Below are 20,257 nucleotides of genomic sequence, written 5' to 3' on the forward strand. Positions count from 1 at the left end.
TTGATCACACGTAAATTATTTTATTGTACAGTCATTGTTCGAAAAACTCACGTTAAACATGAAATAATAAATGTGAGTATGATATACATATACGTATTGCACATTGAGGTGTAGTACAGATGCATAAGAGGTTGTAAGCAAATCCAACATCAAGACTGCATAACTATCACACGAATGGATGTAAACATTTATATGTCAACACACTTTCACACACACACTTTTTTCCATACACACACACTTTAATTCACACACTCACACACACACAAACACATGCGCGCACAGCTTCTGCCTGCTACAAAGTATTCTTGGGGTTGACCTCATCATTGACCCTTAGGCTGGTTGTCACGACATATGTCGCGCTACTGGCTCAGTCTGTTTGGTCGGTTCCAATTACCTCCCATGGATGCGAAAACCTATATGACCGTTTTTTTCTTTATTTTTCTCTCTGTTACTTCACCAGTGGCTATGTAACATGTGTTACAGAATTGCACCAGTGGCTATGTAACATGTGTTACAGAATTGCACCAGTGGCTATGTAACATGTGTTACAGAATTGCACCAGTGGCTATGTAACATGTGTTACAGAATTGCACCAGTGGCTATGTAACATGTGTTACAGAATTGCACCAGTGGCTATGTAACATGTGTTACAGAATTGCACCAGTGGCTATGTAACATGTGTTACAGAATTGCACCAGTGGCTATGTAACATGTGTTACAGAATTGCACCAGTGGCTATGTAACATGTTACAGAATTGCACCAGTGGCTATGTAACATGTGTTACAGAATTGCACCAGTGGCTATGTAACATGTGTTACAGAATTGCACCAGTGGCTATGTAACATGTGTTACAGAATTGCACCAGTGTAAGGGTTAAAACAATCCACAGGAATAACAACAGCTTCAGAAAATAATGATAATTTGACACACCCTATACAATAAGGTAGAAACGGTGGTAATGACCAGACACCCAAACACACCCGCAAGAAAAAACACTCATAAAACCAACCACTCACACAAAAAGAAAGCACTGTTCCAGCAGTCTTTCTTGTACAGTACTAAAGTACCTGTCATTGTGTGGATAAAAACTATGCAGGTGCGTTCAGGTGTAGATCTTTGTGACGTACGTATCTGTTAAGTTAAAAGCAATTATTGTCCTAAAAAAAAAAAAGCCCTTCATTCTGCTACAGTATGCAACAAACAATGAGATTTTACATGGGGTAGTGTGTAGAGTATTTAGTTTGTTTGTTTGTTCGTTCATCGGCTGAAACTCCCACGGCTTTTACGTGTATGGCCGTTTTTACCCCGCCATTTAGGCAGCCATACGCCGCTTTCGGAGGAAGCATGCTGGGTATTTTCGTGTTCCTATAACCCACCGAACTCTGATATGGATTACAGGATCTTTTTCGTGCGTACTTGGTCTTGTGCTTGCGTGTACACACGGGGGTGTTCGGACACCGAGGAGAGTCTGCACACAAAGTTGACTCTGAGAAATAAATCTCTCGCTGAACGTGGGGACGAACTCACGCTGACAGCGGCCAACTGGATACAAATCCAGCGCGCTACCGACTGAGCTACATCCCCACCCAGAGAGTATATAATGAATTGGAAACAACCGACACTCGTAAACCTTTGTTTGACTGTGAGCAGAACTATCATTCTCTATCCCAAACAGTCCGTTTTCTTCACCTATCTCATGTAGCAACGATTCTGTTGCATGCTGAAAATGTTGATGTCGGTCTTTTTAGGAGACGCAAAAGTCACCGAAATCTCGATGTCCTGGGTTTGAATCTCTGCCAAGGCGTTTATTTTATCCTCTCAATCCCTCTTAAAAATAAAGTATGCTCAGCCATGACAGGACGTTACCAGCGCAAAAGTCAAGTGTTAAATGAAGCTGTCAAGTGTTGAATGAAGCTGTCAAGGTCATGCAGGCAGTGTAGGTCTGGATTCATGCCGCCTTCGCTGTACAGAACTCTGTGAAGGATTATCAGCCCTATCTTTTCAAACACCTAGCCCTGGCTAGTCATAGATAGACCACAGCTTTAACCAACCAGGTGCAGCCAAGATGCAAACCTTGAACCTTTTACCTGGAAGGCCGACTACGGCTATCACATCCGCAAACGAGTATGATATTTAACTCCAGACTCTGTATCATCTGCTGACCAGCACAAAAGAGTGACCAGCACCGCATCCAATGGACACGACGCTTTTTCCCGGGACTGTCACCTGTACTGGTAATGGGACATTACTCTCATCCCCTGTCCCACATATCCCATGTTCGTTCCATCCCCATGATAACAGTTTCCTTGCATCTGAAACGAGAAAATCATTGTGTAAGCAATGATCTCATTCACTGTGTTTTGTTTGAAATAGCAAAGCATTCATGCAACTCTTGTTCTAAGCCGTGCTGTTTTTGCTTTGCAATTATGAATCGGTACAGGAATGAAAAAGGTAGAGCTACCAGTTTGTCAGTAATCAGCAAATGATATAGAATTAAAGTTGTCACTTTGATAATTAAATATTTATCAAATGTTCATTACAATAAAATGACGGAACCTCACAAACTCTGAATTCTGCAAAGAAATTTGTTGCGGTGATAATCCCTGGCCTGTAGTGCTCGCTGACAAATTAGTGAAAGTAATTCATCAAAAATTCCCCTCTCTACACTGGAAGCTGCCAGACAGCTGACTTTAGGTATGGGTGTCTAAGAAGAGAGATGGTCTTATCTCATTGTTAAGCCTGTACAGAATGTCTTACATGGGTAGGACTTTGCCTTAGGCCAAACAAAAATATAGGTTGGTTAAGGGTAACGTGGCCAAAAAAATAGGGTCAGTAGGTCGGTTTTTTCTTATTTTTTAATTTTTTTTTTAATTAATTTTGTTGATTTTAAAGGAGGTTACTTCGCTTAGTCTCGGCATGGTTCGCAAAATGTGCCAACAATTTTTGTTTTTTTTAGAAATGCACAATTTTTTTTAGGGTTGGCGAGAAAAAATAGGGTCGGACGGATTACCCTGAGCCAACATATATTTTTGAGGGGCCCTAAATTCAAATGATATGCTATAAGAAAGACATCATGACACTCTTTCAAGAAGATCAGTTCTGGTCATTCTTCCGTTCTAGTGTTTTAGTGCAACTCTAAATTCTTAGTAAATGTAATACGGTTTAGTGTTGTTAGTTTTAAGCACAATCCTTAACTCTTAGTAAATGTGATGTATTTTATGTCTGTGATCGCCTGACACTGCATGGCAATTTTCCTTGTTTTTATAAGGACGGTAACATTTTGAGTCTTGAGTCTTCTTTACTATAGCATTGTCTCAAAACGAAAGTGATAAGAGTTGACCGTCCCTGCCATAGCCCGCGGCGCTGTTGGCGGCTAGTTCCGGTTGTTTTGTTTACGTCCAAAATGGCTGAACGAGAAAAGAAGATAAGTGGTGGAGGGAAGCGTTACTGCGTCTGCTGTTCAAACTATGTGGGTAAAGAAGTTGAAGGGCGCAACTCTGTCCGACTATCGCGTTAGTTACGAGACAGTGCTATACAAAAAGTTATGATCATGAAACAAAACAAGCAAGACGGAACCTGTCAAACATAGGTTGTGTTCTGATCCACAAGCGACGCTGTATCCACCCTGAAGACCAGCCACAGGTTTGGGTGTTGAGTCACATGATCTGTCACATGACCTTCCTAGCTGGCCATAGTCCGCTCGGCCCCAAGTATACACTTCACCGGAATCTGAAAGAAAAAAACACAAGAATAAATAAAGATAACATGCACAAAATATTACACAGGAATTTGCATAAACTGTAATTGTTAAGCCTTCAAACTGAAATGCAATACCAAAGTCCAGGCTTCGTCGAAGATTACTTGACCAAAATTTCAACCAGTTTGTTTGAAAAATGAGAGCGTGACAGTGCCGCATCAACTTTCACGAAAAGCCGGATATGACGTCATCAAAGACATTTATCCAAAAAAATGAAAAATAAGTCTGGAGATACTATACTCAGGATCTCTCATGTCAAGTTTCATGAAGATCGGTCCAGTAGTTTTCTCTGAATCGCTCTACACACACACACACACACACACACACACACACATACACCACGACCCTCGTCTCGATTCCCCCCTCTACGTTAAAACATTTAGTCAAAACTTGACTAAATGTAACAAGAAGGGCAAAGCCCATACGACTCACATGCTTGACCTTGACCTTTACATGACCTTGACCTTCAGCTAAACCTAGCAATGACATCATACACTAAGAACTGCTTTACACATTTTTCCTACCAAAATACATGTGACCTTGACCCAAGGTCAAGGTCATCCAAGGTCATGCAACACAAAGCTGTTAATTCAAGACATAGGAAGTACAATGGTGCTTATTGGCTCTTTCTACCATGAGATATGGTCACTTTTAGTGGTTCACTACCTTATTTTGGTCACATTTCATAAGGGTCAAAGTGACCTTGACCATGATCATATGTGACCAAATGTGTCTCATGATGAAAGCATAACATGTGCCCCACATAATTTTTAAGTGTGAAACAGTTATCTTCCATAGTTCAGGGTCAAGGTCACTTCAAAATATGTATACAATCCAACTTTGAAGAGCTCCTGTGACCTTGACCTTGAAGCAAGGTAATTCAAACTGCTATCAAAAGATGAGGCTTACTTTGCCCTATATATCATATATAGGTGAGGTATTAAATCTCAAAAACTTCAGAGAAAATGTGAAAAATGTGAAAAATAGCTGTTTTTTAGACAACATTTATGGCCCCTGCGACCTTGACCTTGAAGCAAGGTCAAGATGCTATGTATGTTTTTTGGGGCCTTGTCATCATACACCATCTTGCCAAATTTGGTACTGATAGACTGAATAGTGTCCAAGAAATATCCAACGTTAAAGTTTTCCGGCCGGACGGACGGCCGGACGGACGGCCGGACGGACGGCCGGACGGACGACTCGGGTGAGTACATAGACTCACTTTTGCTTCGCATGTGAGTCAAAAATCAGAATCTTAAAAGGGAAGAGTCTTAAATCAGGGGGGTCTTAGATAAACTTTTAAGGGTAAGGACTCTAACTGATCTCAAATATTCTACTGAGGCGACAAGGTTAATCTACAGATGTTACCATAACAAAATCTGCAAAACTAGGGAGGAGGGGAGATCTCAAATATTCTACTGAGGCGACAAGGTTAATCTACAGATGTTACCATAACAAAATCTGCAAAACTAGGGAGGAGGGGAGATCTAAAATATTCTACTGAGGCGACAAGGTTAATCTACAGATGTTACCATAACAAAATCTGCAAAACTAGGGAGGAGGGGAGGTCTAAAATATTCTACTGAGGCGACAAGGTTAATCTACAGATGTTACCATAACAAAATCTGCAAAACTAGGGAGGAGGGGAGGTCTAAAAAACAGTAAATTTTTAAAAGGGAAACTCCACCGTAGTGAGGTCTTGAAATAAATAATCATTGATAATAATAATAATAATAATAATAATAATAAAAAAAAACTTTTCTATAGCGCGAGTCCCATCAATTGGCTCCAGGCACTTTACAAATTCATTACAAAAATAAAGCACAGTTCTGACCTGTTAAAGCGATACTGTGTGTCCAGCCTGACGTGACAGACTTGACCTTGTGTCCGCCAAAGGCTGAGCGGGACAGACAACACGGTTGTGAGAGCTGAGGGGTACCGTTCGGATCTTGAGACAGCTGCCCAAACTTGTTGCATCCCCACAGGTAGATGTCATGGCAATCTGTAAACAAACCAGGGCAACTATTTAGATTTTTTTTTGAATTCACTTCGGCTCCCTCAAACATTTCTAAATGATTCCTTAAAAAAAAATTAAAAAAAAAGTAAGTCAATAATATGGAGAGAAAATGTGATGTGTGCCAATGAAAAGCTATGTCTCAAACAAACAAAAAACAAAACGAAATACACACACACACTCGCATGCACACACCCACACATGCATATCACTGCATGTACATCAAGAAGTTCTCACAATGAACAAGCTACATGCAGCAACTTTGAACATTTTCCCTGATGAACACAATATGAAATGAAAAGCCATTTTTTTCATTTAGCTACTAAACGTTTTCAGTTTTTACATTTTGTCAAGTTTTGACTAAATGTTTTAACATAGAGGGAGGAATCGAGACGAGGGTCGTGGTGTATGTGTGTGTGTGTGTGTAGAGCGATTCAGAGTAAACTACTGGACCGATCTGTATGACATTTTTCATGAGAGTTCCTAGGTATGATATCCCCAGACGTTTTTTTCATTTTTTCGATAAATACCTTTGATGACGTCATATCCGGCATTTTGTAAAAGTTGAGGCGGCACTGTCACACCCTCATTTTTCAATAAAATTGATTGAAATTTTGGCAAAGCAATCTTCGACGAAGGCCGGACTTTGGTATTGCATTTCAGCTTGGAGGCTTATAATTTAATTAATGACTTTGGTCATTAAAAATCTAAAAATTGTAATTAAAATTATTTTTTTTATAAAACGATCCAAAATTACGTTTATCGTATTCTTCATCATTTTCTGATTCCAAAAACATATAATTATGTCATATTCGGATTAAAAACAAGCTCTGAAAATTGAAAATATAAACATTATGATTAAAATTAAATTTCCGAAATCAATTTAAAAACAATTTTATCTTATTCCTTGTCCGTTCCTGATTCCAAAAACATATAGATATGATATGTTTGGATTAAAAACACGTTCAGAGAGTTAAAAAGAATAGAGATATAGAAAAGCGGGCTATCCTCCTCAGCGCAACCGCTACCGCGCTTTTCTGTATTGTTAATTTTACTGCCTTTGCCACGAGCGGTGGACAGACGATGCTACGAGTGTACGGTCTTGCGGAAAAAATGCTTTGCGTTCAGTTTAATTCTGTGAGTTCGACTGAGCTTGACTAAATGTTGTATTTTTGCCTTACGCGACTTGTTATATTTCTATTTGGGTTGCTACGTAAAAAATGTTTTTTTAATAGTTGTATTAAAACTGAACAATTTTTGATGCAGAGAATGGAAAACCCATTTTGGACCAATGTTTTTAAACATTATAAGAAACTACATGGAAAATGTGACTCTATAACCTTTAACGATTTTGTATCAGAATGTTTACATTATAATGTTAATATTCGGAGAGATAAAAAGACAGTGTACATTCAAAATTGGATCGACAATGGAATAGCTCAGATTGGTCATATTTTGGGACAAAATGGATACTTATCCTATAATGCGTTTAAAATCAAATATCCAAATGTGCGAGGCGATTTTGTATTGTATCAAGGTGTAATCCAGGCTGTTAAGAAATATCAGAGAAAAATCGGCTTAGAATTTGATAAACATTTTATTATGACAGAGCCCATTGTGTGGAAATGTATTTGTAAAGGTAAGACACAACTTATTTACAAAAAACTGATTGAACATACTACAGTCCCAAAATGTATCGAAAAATGGTCTGAATCTTTAGACTGTTTGTTAGATAAGAAGGCTATTTTTCAACATGTTTTTAAAACAACAAAAGACACTTGTCTGAGATGGTTCCAGTACCGATTATTGTACAGAATTTTGCCCACAGAAAGGTTTCTATTTTTGCGAAAAATTGTGGATACGTCATTGTGTACATTTTGTGGTAGAAATGAAGAAACCCTTTTACATATGTTTTGGGAGTGTGATAAAGTGCAGACTTTTGGGATAAAATTTGTAAATTGGCTAAAGGCGAACTGCACCCATTGCGACAATTTAAAACTGTCTAAAGAACTGGTTCTTCTTGGAGTGGCGAACAATGTAGTCACCGATAAAGCTTTTGATGTGTTATTAATCTGTGCCAAACACCATGTATATATTTCCAAAATGAACAAAAAGACCCCTCATTTTCAGACATTTAGTAGAAACTTTAAGCAAAGATTTATTTGTGAAAAGTATAACGCAGTTGTGAATAATACAGTAGATAAATTCTACAAGGATTGGCGCCTGTATATGCACGTTTTGATGTAACCCCTAGGTTTTTTCGTTCTTAAAACCTTTTGATAATGCGACCACCAAACCACTGAACATCCCCCCCTCCCCATTCCATCCTCCCACCCCATGTATGTTGTAATTGTCCAAGTGTGCTTTTCTGTTATATGATTCTGTCCTTTCGGTTAGGTGATGTCCTGTAATGTACACCATATACATGTAAAAAAAAAATAAAAAAAAAGCTGTACAAAAAGAGAATAAAAAAAAATAAATAAAAAACTGAACAATTTAAGGTTGCACAATGCAACAAACTAGACAGGCGCATTTTTGCAAAGATCTTTGCAATGAGGCTGTTATATCAAAATCAATTACACCATTTGATCTTGCTATTGACACACACATGTTCAGTTTTAGCTGCTCTAATTTTATGCTGTTTTTATCGTCCAGAACATAGTTATTGTGAATTTGATTTTTGAGATTGCCTGCAGGTTTTCATTCCACTCTGTAGACACTGTCTCATGGAATATCAAGTTGTCTGTTGCATACCATAGGAAAACATAATTGATTTCAACATAAAATGAAAAAGCCCAATTGCAAAGAACAACACAAAAACACGCCTGTCTAATTTCTTTTGATGAGCAGTGTATAGTGTGTTTTTTATCCAGGAACCCACCAGTCAGAACTTGTGAATGATAGGCTGCAGCCGTTATTTGCAAGACTTTTTGCTTTGTTGAAGGGTTCACTGCAAAAAGAAAAAAAATTGATTAAAAAGGAGAACTAAAAACTAAAACGCAAATTATACACATAAAATTAAGTTCCTGAGCGTGTACAGACCATCAACTTTTACATTTACTTAAACTGTTTGAAATATATCTGGTCAGTAGGGTTCAGCCTGGGTGAAAAAGACCATGGTTCATTTGAACCCCCTCAAACAAAATCTAATGGGACACAGATGAAGATGCAAAGCGCCAAGTAGGCTATCTGGGATCCAAGGAGCATGCACCAACCCCCCCCCCCCCTCCCCTCCCACATTCCAATTTCCAGTCTTTATAATGCACCATTTTTAGATTGTATATACCACATAGTCTGTGAGTCAACTGAACCCTGAGTCATTACAGTGGAACCCCCTTTTAAGACTTCCAAAAATCTGAAAAAATCAGGTCTTAAAAAGGAGGGAGTCTTAAAATGGGAGTTAATTTACAGAGGTTATGAACAGAAAGTCTGAGAAAACAAGGTCTTAAAGGGAGGAAGTCTTGAACTGGAGGGTCTTAACAGGAAGTCTTGAACTGGAGGGTCTTAACAGGAAGTCTTGAACTGGAGGGTCTTAACAGGAAGTCTTGAACTGGAGGGTCTTAACAGGGAGTCTTGAACTGGAGGGTCTTAACAGGGAGGGAGTCTTGAACTGGAGGGTCTTAACAGGGAGTCTTGAACTGGGGGGTCTTAACAGGGAGTCTTGAACTGGAGGGTCTTAACAGGGAGTCTTAAACTGGAGGGTCTTAACAGGGAGTCTTGAACTGGAGGGTTTTAACAGGGAGTCTTGAACTGGAGGGTCTTAACAGGGAGTCTTGAACTGGAGGGTCTTAACAGGGAGTCTTGAACTGGAGGGTCTTAACAGGGAGTCTTGAACTGGAGGGTCTTAACAGGGAGTCTTGAACTGGAGGGTCTTAACAGGGAGTCTTAAACTGGAGGGTCTTAACAGGGAGTCTTGAACTGGAGGGTCTTAACAGGGAGTCTTGAACTGGAGGGTCTTAACAGGAAGTCTTGAACTGGAGGGTCTTAACAGGAAGTCTTGGACTGGAGGGTCTTAACAGGAAGTCTTGAACTGGAGGGTCTTAACAAGAAGTCTTGAACTGGAGGGTCTTAACAGGGAGTCTTGAACTGGGGGGTCTTAACAGGGAGTCTTGAACTGGAGGGTCTTAACAGGAAGACTTGAACTGGAGGGTCTTAACAGGGAGTCTTGAACTGGAGGGTCTTAACACGGAGTCTTGAACTGGAGGGTCTTAACAGGGGGACTTGAACTGGAGGGTCTTAACAGGGAGTCTTGAACTGGAGGGTCTTAACAGGGAGTCTTGAACTGGAGGGTCTTAACAGGGAGTCTTGAACTGGGGGGTCTTAACAGGGAGTCTTGAACTGGGGGGTCTTAACAGGGAGTCTTGAACTGGGGGGTCTTAACAGGGGGACTTGAACTGGAGGGTCTAACAGGAAGTCTTGAACTGGAGGGTCTAACAGGAAGTCTTGAACTGGGGGGTCTTAACAGGGAGTCTTGAACTGGAGGGTCTTAACAGGGGGACTTGAACTGGAGGGTCTAACAGGAAGTCTTGAACTGGAGGGTCTTAACAGGGAGTCTTGAACTGGAGGGTCTTAACAGGGGGACTTGAACTGGAGGGTCTAACAGGAAGTCTTGAACTGGAGGGTCTTAACAGGGAGTCTTGAACTGGAGGGTCTAACAGGAAGTCTTGAACTGGAGGGTCTAACAGGAAGTCTTGAACTGGAGGGTCTTAACAGGGAGTCTTGAACTGGAGGGTCTTAACAGGGAGGAAGTCTTGAACTGGAGGGTCTTAACAGGGAGTCTTGAACTGGAGGGTCTTAACAGGGAGTCTTTAACTGGAGGGTCTTAACAGGGAGTCTTGAACTGGAGGGTCTTAACAGGAAGTCTTGAACTGGAGGGTCTTAACAGGGAGTCTTGAACTGGAGGGTCTAACAGGAAGTCTTGAACTGGGGGGTCTTAACAGGGAGTCTTGAACTGGAGGGTCTTAACAGGGAGGAAGTCTTGAACTGGAGGGTCTTAACAGGGAGTCTTGAACTGGAGGGTCTTAACAGGGAGTCTTGAACTGGAGGGTCTTAACAGGGAGGGAGTCTTGAACTTGAGGGTCTTAACGGGGAGGGAGTCTTGAACTGGAGGGTCTTAACAGGGAGTCTTGAACTGGAGGGTCTTAACAGGGAGGGAGTCTTGAACTGGAGGGTCTTAACAGGGAGTCTTGAACTGGGGGGTCTTAACAGGGAGTCTTGAACTGGAGGGTCTTAACAGGGAGTCTTGAACTGGAGGGTCTAACAGGGAGTCTTGAACTGGGGGGTCTTAACAGGGAGTCTTGAACTGGAGGGTCTAACAGGAAGTCTTGAACTGGAGGGTCTAACAGGAAGTCTTGAACTGGGGGGTCTTAACAGGGAGTCTTGAACTGGAGGGTCTTAACAGGAAGTCTTGAACTGGAGGGTCTTAACAGGAGTCTTGAACTGGAGGTTCTTAACAGGAAGTCTTGAACTGGAGGGTCTTAACAGGGAGTCTTGAACTGGAGGGTCTTAACAGGGAGGGAGTCTTGAACTGGAGGGTCTTAACAGGAAGTCTTGAACTGGAGGGTCTTAACAGGGAGTCTTGAACTGGAGGGTCTTAACAGGAAGTCTTGAACTGGAGGGTCTTAACAGGGAGTCTTGAACTGGAGGGTCTTAACAGGGAGTCTTGAACTGGAGGGTCTTAACAGGGAGTCTTGAACTGGAGGGTCTTAACAGGAAGTCTTGAACTGGAGGGTCTTAACAGGGAGTCTTGAACTGGAGGGTCTTAACAGGGAGTCTTGAACTGGGGGGTCTTAACAGGGAGTCTTGAACTGGGGGGTCTTAACACGGAGTCTTGAACTGGAGGGTCTTAACAGGGAGTCTTGAACTGGAGGGTCTTAACAGGGAGTCTTGAACTGGAGGGTCTTAACAGGGAGTCTTGAACTGGGGGGTCTTAACAGGGGGACTTGAACTGGAGGGTCTTAACAGGGAGTCTTGAACTGGAGGGTTTTAACAGGGAGTCTTGAACTGGGGGGTCTTAACAGGGAGTCTTGAACTGGAGGGTCATAACAGGGAGCCTTGAACTGGGGGGTCTTAACAGGGAGTCTTGAACTGGAGGGTCTTAACAGGGAGTCTTGAACTGGAGGGTCTTAACAGGGAGTCTTGAACTGGGGGGTCTGAACAGGGAGTCTTGAACTGGGGGGTCTTAACAGGGAGTCTTGAACTGGAGGGTCTTAACAGGGAGTCTTGAACTGGAGGGTCTTAACAGGGAGTCTTGAACTGGAGGGTCTTAACAGGGAGTCTTGAACTGGGGGGTCTTAACAGGGAGTCTTGAACTGGGGGGTCTTAACAGGGAGTCTTGAACTGGAGGGTCTTAACAGGGAGTCTTGAACTGGAGGGTCTTAACAGGGAGTCTTGAACTGGAGGGTCTTAACAGGGAGTCTTGAACTGGAGGGTCTTAACAGGGAGTCTTGAACTGGGGGGTCTTAACAGGGAGTCTTAAACTGGAGGGTCTCAAAAAAGGGTTCCACTGTACTGATTAACCTCAACATGCCAATTTTCTTTCACTAGACAAAACAAATACTTTACATATCTTTGGGCCAAGCTTCTTCTTTTTTGTTCATGGACTGAAACTCCCACGTTCACTCATGTTTTTGCACGAGTGGATTTTTACATGTATGACCGTTTTTACCCCACCATTCAGGCAGCAAAATACTGATTTCAGGGGAAGCATGAATGCTGGGTATTTTCGTGTTTCCATAACCCACCGAACTCTGACATGGATTACAGGATCTTTTCCGTGCGCACTTGGTCTTGTGCTTGCGTGTACACAAACGAAGGGGGATAAGGCACTAGCAGGTCTGCACATAAGTTGACCTGGGAGATCAGAAAAATCTCCACCCATAACCCGCCAGGTGCGGCTGGGATTCGAACCCACGACCTTCCGCTTGGGAGGCCGGCATCTTACCAGTTGGTCACTGCACCCGTCGGGCCAAGCAATAACCCTCTTTCTCCTTTTTCTGCTGCTGATGAACAGCATATTGATGAGATAAAAACGTAAAACCGTCCACCCCAGTGACAAGCTTGTAACAATAATCTGATGGCTCATCAAAAGATTCCTAAACTGTAGGCACTAAATAGTTTGCAAGTAGAATTAAATTAACTAAAATGTAAGAATAAAATAAACCATAGTACATGTCACAACATATTTTGCAAACTGAAATAAATTCACTGAAATATAAGAATAAAATAAAATATAGTAACAACATATTGTGCAAACTGAAATAATTTCACTGAAATAAAAGAACAAAATAAACCACAGTAACAACATTACTTGCAAACAGAATTAAATTCACTGAAATAAAAGAACAAAATAAACCATAGTAACAACATATCTTGCAAACAGAATTAAATTCACTGAAATTCAAGAACAAAGGTACTCACATTTGACAGGAAGAGGAACGACCTTAGCGACCTTCCCAGTGTCGTCTGCAACGTGCCCCACCTGCCCTTTCTTGTTGTGGCCCCATCCGTACACACAACCATCCGCTGAAAGCACAACAGCATGTGAAATAAACACAATAGGATGATTTATTCTTTTCTTAATGAAGTTAGGAAGTTTTAAGCATTGCAAATGAATTAAAGTTTATCTGGTCATTAAAATCACCTGTCAGCATCATTAAAACAAACCAAAACGTTTCAATAAAAGTAGTTCTTTAAAACAATTAAAGCACACTGCACAAAACTTTGCTGTGCGATTTAAATCAGAGGTGCTATGAGACAAGGATGTAAAATCTTTTTGACAACATTTCTTCATTATCAGTTACCTGAGCTGCCTCACAACCAAAATTCATGCTACAAAAATAGCAATGTTTTACTGCATGGAACTTAAAAAATTCACAGAACAAAGAGCAGAACAGCTGTGTAATACTAAGAGCAAGAGTTGTCTTTCTTGCAAGCTTATCATGTATGAGGAAGCAACTCTTTGTTTGATTAGTTCCCTTCGTCAGTATCAAGAACTATTCCATTAACAAGAACAGTTTTGTGGAAATCCATCCCTTGTGAAAAAAGCAACCAGATACAGTACTTAAATCTAGTTAAACACTGTGCTGCTAAAAAATGTGAAAGAGCAAATGGAACAGTCACAGTGATGAGGAAAACTAGGTTTGCATGCCGCCAGAAAGATAAAGGGTAATGATGATACATGTAGTACATTTAAGTAAAACTTGTTACAGGAGAAAAAAACATCTTTGATGCATCTATATTTAAGTCACACACATTAATGAATGCGCTCCATTCCTTTCCCTCACAAGCACACATGAAGGTCTCTCTGTCTCTCTCCTCTCTCTCTCTCACACACACACAGATGATCAATCCTTAAAGATTACCTGTGAGAGCAAGCCCATGTCTCAGTCCTGCAGCCACACAAACAGCCGGCGAATCTGTTGGCAAGTCCACTCTGCCCTGAAAGTGTACAAAGATTTTCTAAAAGATAGGCCCATGTTAGGTCGGGAGGGAGCAAGATGTCAGAGATCTCAGCTACTCTTGGGCTTTATGAGAGCCCATCTCCCTCGCTGCCTTTGTCTTCCCGACCCGTTCACGTCCATTTCCAGCTCAGTGGACTGGAGAGCTCTCAGAAAAATTGCGTGCAGTATTTATATTCGCACCAACCGGGTGTTGAACCGTTACCGGCAGCGTGAGAGGCAAACGCTTTCTAACCAGTAAGCGACTCCATTCTTTGCAGGAAAATATAAAAACAGCTAAGGTTAAGTGAATTCATGAAGAAGAAGAAAAGAACGCCACCTTTCTACGTGCTAATCTTCCAAACGGAATCTAAAGTATTTTGAATGCACAGATCTTCAGCTGTGGTGAAGTAAATTTCTAAAGCACCTTATCTTAGTTTTTACAATGACTTTTCATGTTTCACAAGATCAGTTCTGACAACTGGCAACTTCATTTTACACACACACACACATACATAATTGATGAATTTTAAAGCAAAAATAAAAACTAACTTTGTTATTTAACTGTCACAAGTTAGGGAACAAATCAGAATGTGAAGGCTTTCAGTTCTGAAAGAGACAATTAAAAAACATCTTACTGGCAATGCAGAATATTTCTCCCCTGGGTCTCTTCCCAGCTGACTGAATGCATTGTTCCCCCATGAGAATATTTCACCACTCTCTGAAAATAGAAAACAACCCAAGTTTTGCAACCTTCCTCCTTGTTGCATTAGAATTTGTTAATATAAGGGCAAAGGATTTAACATCCATGAAACCCCCTTTTGTTCCTCCCAACCCTTCAAAAGAAAAAAAATTAAAACGACAAAACCAGATTTGTTCAGACTTTATAAGGAAAGCTACTCTTCTATGGCATCCAGGAGACACAGCTCGCACGAGTTACAACCAATAAAAAGCTGCATGCACTTGTAGAGAGAGAAAAAAGAGAAGACTAATACAAACAAGAGGCGAAGCCTTCAAGGCTCCCGTAAGAAATTGACAAACAGTAACACAAACTCAATCACTCCGTCACACATACACACACACAGCAAGCATAGGTGACATGGTGCAAGAGTGGGAGACACTACTAGATCTGTCTGTAGCCTACTTACGGGGACACGACTGCCAGATCGACACTGCGCTTTCGACAGCGCTTCCTCGCGCAGACACTGGAAACACGCTGTGCAGATCAACCTGTAGGAAATCTCCTTTGGTATCTTCTTTATCTATTTTTCTGGAGCTACGAAACCGAACAATGTGAAATCGTCTTCCCCGAATCGGCGAACTGCAGCTGGGTGAGAACTGTATCTATACCACAATCCTTCACGCGATCTGACTTAACCTTGACCCCTGACCAGGTCTACATTCCACACACGACACAAACCAGTCACCTGATTTTACCCCCCAAAACCCCCTGCCACCCGTTTTCTTTGGATACACACTTTAACTACATACGTGCCGACGAAATGTTTATCATTGCTTCAATACGTTGAAGCTGTTGCTTGGATAATAACCAGGTAAAATTAGTATTTCGGTGTTCAGTCAAATGTTAAAGTTTTTATCACACACATACACACGCACAGACAGACAAAAGTTAGCATCGCATAGGCTACACTTACGTGAGCCAAAAATATGTAAAACAAAAAAATGTTTTAAGTTCCTGACCTACTGAACCTAATCTTTGCAAGCATTTTATTTTGTAGTCTAATGATTCACAACCATTTGAAGGCCTCGTTTTCTTATACTTTCTAAGGTCTTGAAGCAGGGGGCGGGAAGGGGTGGGGGGGAGGAGGAGTGTGTGTGGGAAAGGAACCACTGAGCTACTGCCTACCTGTACATGCCAAAGAGAAATCCCAGCCTCCAGCCACCTGTCCAATTCTGGCAGGTGAGGGAAAGGTGACCTGTGTCAGCACATCCACGTCCTCCTTGGTCCCAAGGCCAAGCTGGCCATGAGAATTAGACCCGCACGCCCACAGCTTTCTGTCATCTGAAATAATGCATAAAGATTCATGAATGGAAAGAAGAATTCACTTTGTACCTTTTTGTGCAATTTGCATGAGCACATAGCAAGTGTAAGCTATTCTAATGAAACAATACAGAGGCAAATGTTGACATTTCAAAAGTGAATTTTTGCTTAAGACCAAGAGAGTAAAGAGCCAATACCTAACGAAAAAGGCCCTCAGGTCGCTTCCAAAGTTATTGCAAAAGATTCTGCTTTACAAAAAATGCTGCTGCGCAGGAGGAATGCCACCACTTAGTAAAAAGAAAGTGTTTTAAAAGCTCAATTAATTGATGTAGAAGAGGCAAAGACATAAATTAGAGACATTGTTTCATCCACAGCAACTACACCTGTACCTCCATTTTGTTGCATCTTAATCATTCTTTATAAAAATTTACAAAAATGTATATTTAAGCCTATCTATTAACCCAATGTTGGTGGCCATATTAATTTTACCGTCACCACACTTTATTGCAATGATAACCACAACAAACTGAAATACTGACCGAAGGCAGATGACAACTATAATAATATAAGTCTTTAAATACAGTAAAAAAACCTTTTAAGACCTTCAAAAATCTGAGAAAATCCTGTCTTGAAAAGGAGGGAGTCTTAAAATGGAGGGAGTCTTAAAATGGGGGTAAATTTACAGAAGTTATGAACAGAAAATCTGAAAAAATAAGGTCTTAACAAGAAGGAAGTCTTAAATTGGGAGGTGTTATTAGGGGGGTTCCACTGTACAGACCTGTTACGACCATGGTGTGACCACCTCCCCCTGTGATGATGTCCGGCGTGCTTGTCCCCCCTGACCATAATGCTTCGCTGGGCGTCAGCTGGTCCTCCTTGTGACCTTGACCTAGCTGCCCGTAACTGTTTGCACCCTGACAAATAAAAGAAATCAGGTAATCTCACCATTGTTGAAGATAAAAACAAGTCGCGTAAGGCGAAATTACTACATTTAGTCAAGCTGTGGAACTCACAGAATGAAACTGAACGCACTGCATTTTTTCACAATGACCGCAGTCCGCCGCTTGTGCATAACGGAGTGAAACTGACGAGCCTGTTCAGCGCGGTAGTGGTTTCGCTGTGCTGCATAGCACGCTTTTCTGTACCTCTCTTCGTTTTAACTTTCTGAGCGTGTTTTTAATCCAAACATATCATATCTATATGTTTTTGGAATCAGGAACCGACAAGGAATAAGATGAAATTGTTTTTAAATCGATTTTGGAAATTTAATTTTGATCATAATTTTTATATTTTTAATTTTCAGAGCTTGTTTTTAATCCAAATATAACATATTTATATGTTTTTGGAATCAGGAAATGATGAAGAATAAGATGAACGTAAATTTGGATCGTTTTATATAAAAAAAAATGTATTACAATTTTCAGATTTTAATGACCAAAGTCATTAATTAATTTTTAAGCCACCAAGCTGAAATGCAATACCGAAGTCCGGCCTTCGTCGAAGATTGCTTTACAAAAATGTCAATCAATTTGATTGAAAAATGAGGGTGTGACAGTGCCGCCTCAACTTTTACAAAAAGCCGGATATGACGTCATCAAAAGTATTTATCGAAAAACCGTCTGGGGATATCATTCCCAGGAACTCTCATGTCAAATTTCATAAAGATCGGTCCAGTAGTTTGGTCTGAATCGCTCTACACACACACACACGCACAGACACACATACACCACGACCCTCATCTCGATTCCCCCTCTATGTTCAAACATTTAGTCAAAACAATTAATATCCACAGCCATGTGTGTCTCCTGCCTCCGAACACACACGCTACAGAGCTCGACTCGATGTGCGCAGTTTCGTATAAAAATTATTTTCCAAATTTCCCCACTGTGTTTTATAAAATAATCATATTATGAAAGCACATACATTCTTATCTTAGTTGTTATGTATTCATTGTCAGTAAACATCGGCATTATTCATGTTTTACTTTAAACGCAATCATTGTTATTTATAGATCACAGGCACCTGATGTAAGTAGGTCACACACGTGTAAATGTTGTGCCCAGTCCTTGTTTTTGTTTCTGTTATTATTTTGGTTAGCAGGTCTAGTTGAGCACGTATTAAGTATCATGTGCCCACTGCTGGTCATTGTGCATTTTAGTTGATGGACTGATGATGTCATTTGTGTGGAGTCGACGCGCGTGCGAGGATATGTATGTGGGGGAGGGGGGGGGGGGGGGGGGGGCGCGGGAGATGGAAGCTTGCTGTATGTTATGTAATGTATATATTGTGTGTGATACGTGGAAATGTGATACTATTTATTTGCATGTATGATACAGGTACAAATGTGATAATTGTAGGCTTATACTAGTGATTACTGTGTGTGATACATGAAATGTGATATGAATGCTGTTTTTATATGTTATACTCTTACTTTCTCCCAAGCGCAAGACAAATTCTTCTATGAAAATTGAAGCCAATAAAATTTGAGTTGAGTTGAGTTGAGTTGAGTTGACTAAATGTAAAATGCAGGAAAAGGTAGAGGAAGACGCATAACCGTTTTTTGGTCGTAGGGGAGAGAGATGTTCGAGATTTCAACTACTCTGGGGCCAGCTTTATGAGGGCGGTTCCCACTCCTTTCCCTCGTTGAAGATAGAGGCAGACTACCACTATACAGCAAAACTTACGTTGTAATACATGTAAGACCCACTATGTCATAAGACCTGGTTTCTCAAGATTTTGTCTTTATAATTTAACTGACCACCAAATTCATTACGCCCCCCCCCCCAACTCATCCATTCAAATAATTAAATAATGCAAGCATACAATTTCCAAGACTTCGATTGCACAGGGAGTACAGGGACAAAAACACTGACCAGACTCCTTGTTGTTATACTACTCCCACTTTCCCCTTAAGATCAGAAATTATTTTAATTATTTGATCACAAGTTTTCAGTGTAAGATCATAGTTATTATTCTTCAGATTAATAGTACAAATTTGCTTGGCGGTTGAAAAAAAGGTGATTAAATTTTTTAAGTGTAGGTCCAATTAATGTGTAACTAAGTCTATGTGGCTTTACATGTACTAGTTTTTTTGTCGTTTTTTTTCTTCTTCTTTTTTAATGAGCAAACACACAAACACAGTGTTCCTAATCCTATGCTACATATTTATTACACCACATGCAATAAAAAAAACACTAGCATCCGATTCAAAGTGAAATATCTATATTAGTTTCATTGATACTAACTTAAATCATGTCACAGAAGAACAACATTAATATCAATAGGTTCATATTGCTCCATAACACGCCGGGTCATCTATGGTAAAGGAGCAGACTAAGCAATTTCATTGTTAGTCTTTTCAACGTTGACTCCATGGCGGTCCTGCCTGTGTGCAGCGGGAGAACGCTTGCTCTCAAGAACTGAGGAACGCCCTCAAGCACAGAGAGTACCGACACAATAACACAGGTCCCTCCCTCATTTCCTACCCCTCACCGCACACCTCTTTCCCGACATGTGTTCTCCTGTTCTTCTTGCTTCTAGATGTTGTACGAGTGACCCCATTTTCTGTCAGTCAATAAGGCCACAGATAGATCAGTGTCTCTCCTTTACCACGGTACCCTGTGATCACGAGCAACTGTGCCGCTTCCTGCGTTTGCAGACGTGCTTCTGCTCTCCGGCGGAGAAAAAGAACACATTGCCAACCCAGCGAGAACACATGCTCAGAGCGTGTATAAACAAAGCGAGGCAGCACGCCAAAATACAGCAACCAGGATAGGCTGAACGCGAACCTAACAGAGAGCGGCACACAAGTTTGACCGGCTCTCGCACAACGACAGATTTACCCAGGAAAGAAGGCCGACAGAATCGATCCGTTCTCCGTGAGTCGATAGCTGGGAACGAGCAGGCCCAGCCATGCTGCTTCGTTCACGTGTGCTGCTGGGTTATTGACGAAAAGCCGCCTCTGTCGGAAACCCAATCGCCCTCGCTGCTGGCTCTTCCGGTTGGCACACTTCCTCCCCCGAAGCTCTGCTTCATCTATGTTGAA

The 20,257-nt window shown here is 41.0% G+C and overlaps 1 protein-coding gene across 2 annotated transcripts; it reads right to left on the reverse strand.

Annotated features, from left to right (window-relative positions):
* On the reverse strand, positions 1 to 20,252 carry LOC138971804 (secretion-regulating guanine nucleotide exchange factor-like). Of its 2 annotated transcripts, none has more exons than XM_070344625.1 (10): positions 20,055 to 20,252; positions 16,991 to 17,126; positions 16,078 to 16,233; positions 14,849 to 14,931; positions 14,136 to 14,211; positions 13,192 to 13,296; positions 8,654 to 8,722; positions 5,593 to 5,760; positions 3,578 to 3,730; positions 1 to 2,313 (listed from the first exon to the last, which is right to left on the reverse strand). In XM_070344625.1, exons 1-10 carry the CDS (start codon positions 20,124 to 20,126, stop codon positions 2,153 to 2,155), a joined length of 1,179 nt encoding a protein of 392 aa, XP_070200726.1. In that variant the 5' UTR covers positions 20,127 to 20,252; the 3' UTR covers positions 1 to 2,152. The 2 variants fall into 2 exon arrangements, with proteins under 2 accessions (XP_070200726.1, XP_070200727.1); XM_070344626.1 differs by lacking the exon at positions 20,055 to 20,252 and adding an exon at positions 19,712 to 19,984.
* Between the last annotated feature and the right edge of the window lie 5 nt (positions 20,253 to 20,257).

Source organism: Littorina saxatilis, linkage group LG7, assembly GCF_037325665.1.
Source record: "Littorina saxatilis isolate snail1 linkage group LG7, US_GU_Lsax_2.0, whole genome shotgun sequence".
Lineage (NCBI taxonomy): Eukaryota > Metazoa > Mollusca > Gastropoda > Littorinimorpha > Littorinidae > Littorina > Littorina saxatilis.

Excerpts from the sequence above, each read along its gene's own strand:
- LOC138971804 (XM_070344625.1), bottom strand. The coding sequence starts at position 20,126 with ATGGCTGGGCCTGCTCGTTCCCAGCTATCGACTCACGGAGAACGGATC. Across the intron at positions 3,731-5,592 it reads ACACAGTATCGCTTTAACAG|ATTCCGGTGAAGTGTATACT; the intron begins GTCAGAACTGTG and ends TTTTTCTTTCAG. Across the intron at positions 2,314-3,577 it reads ACACAACCTATGTTTGACAG|ATGCAAGGAAACTGTTATCA; the intron begins GTTCCGTCTTGC and ends TTCTCGTTTCAG.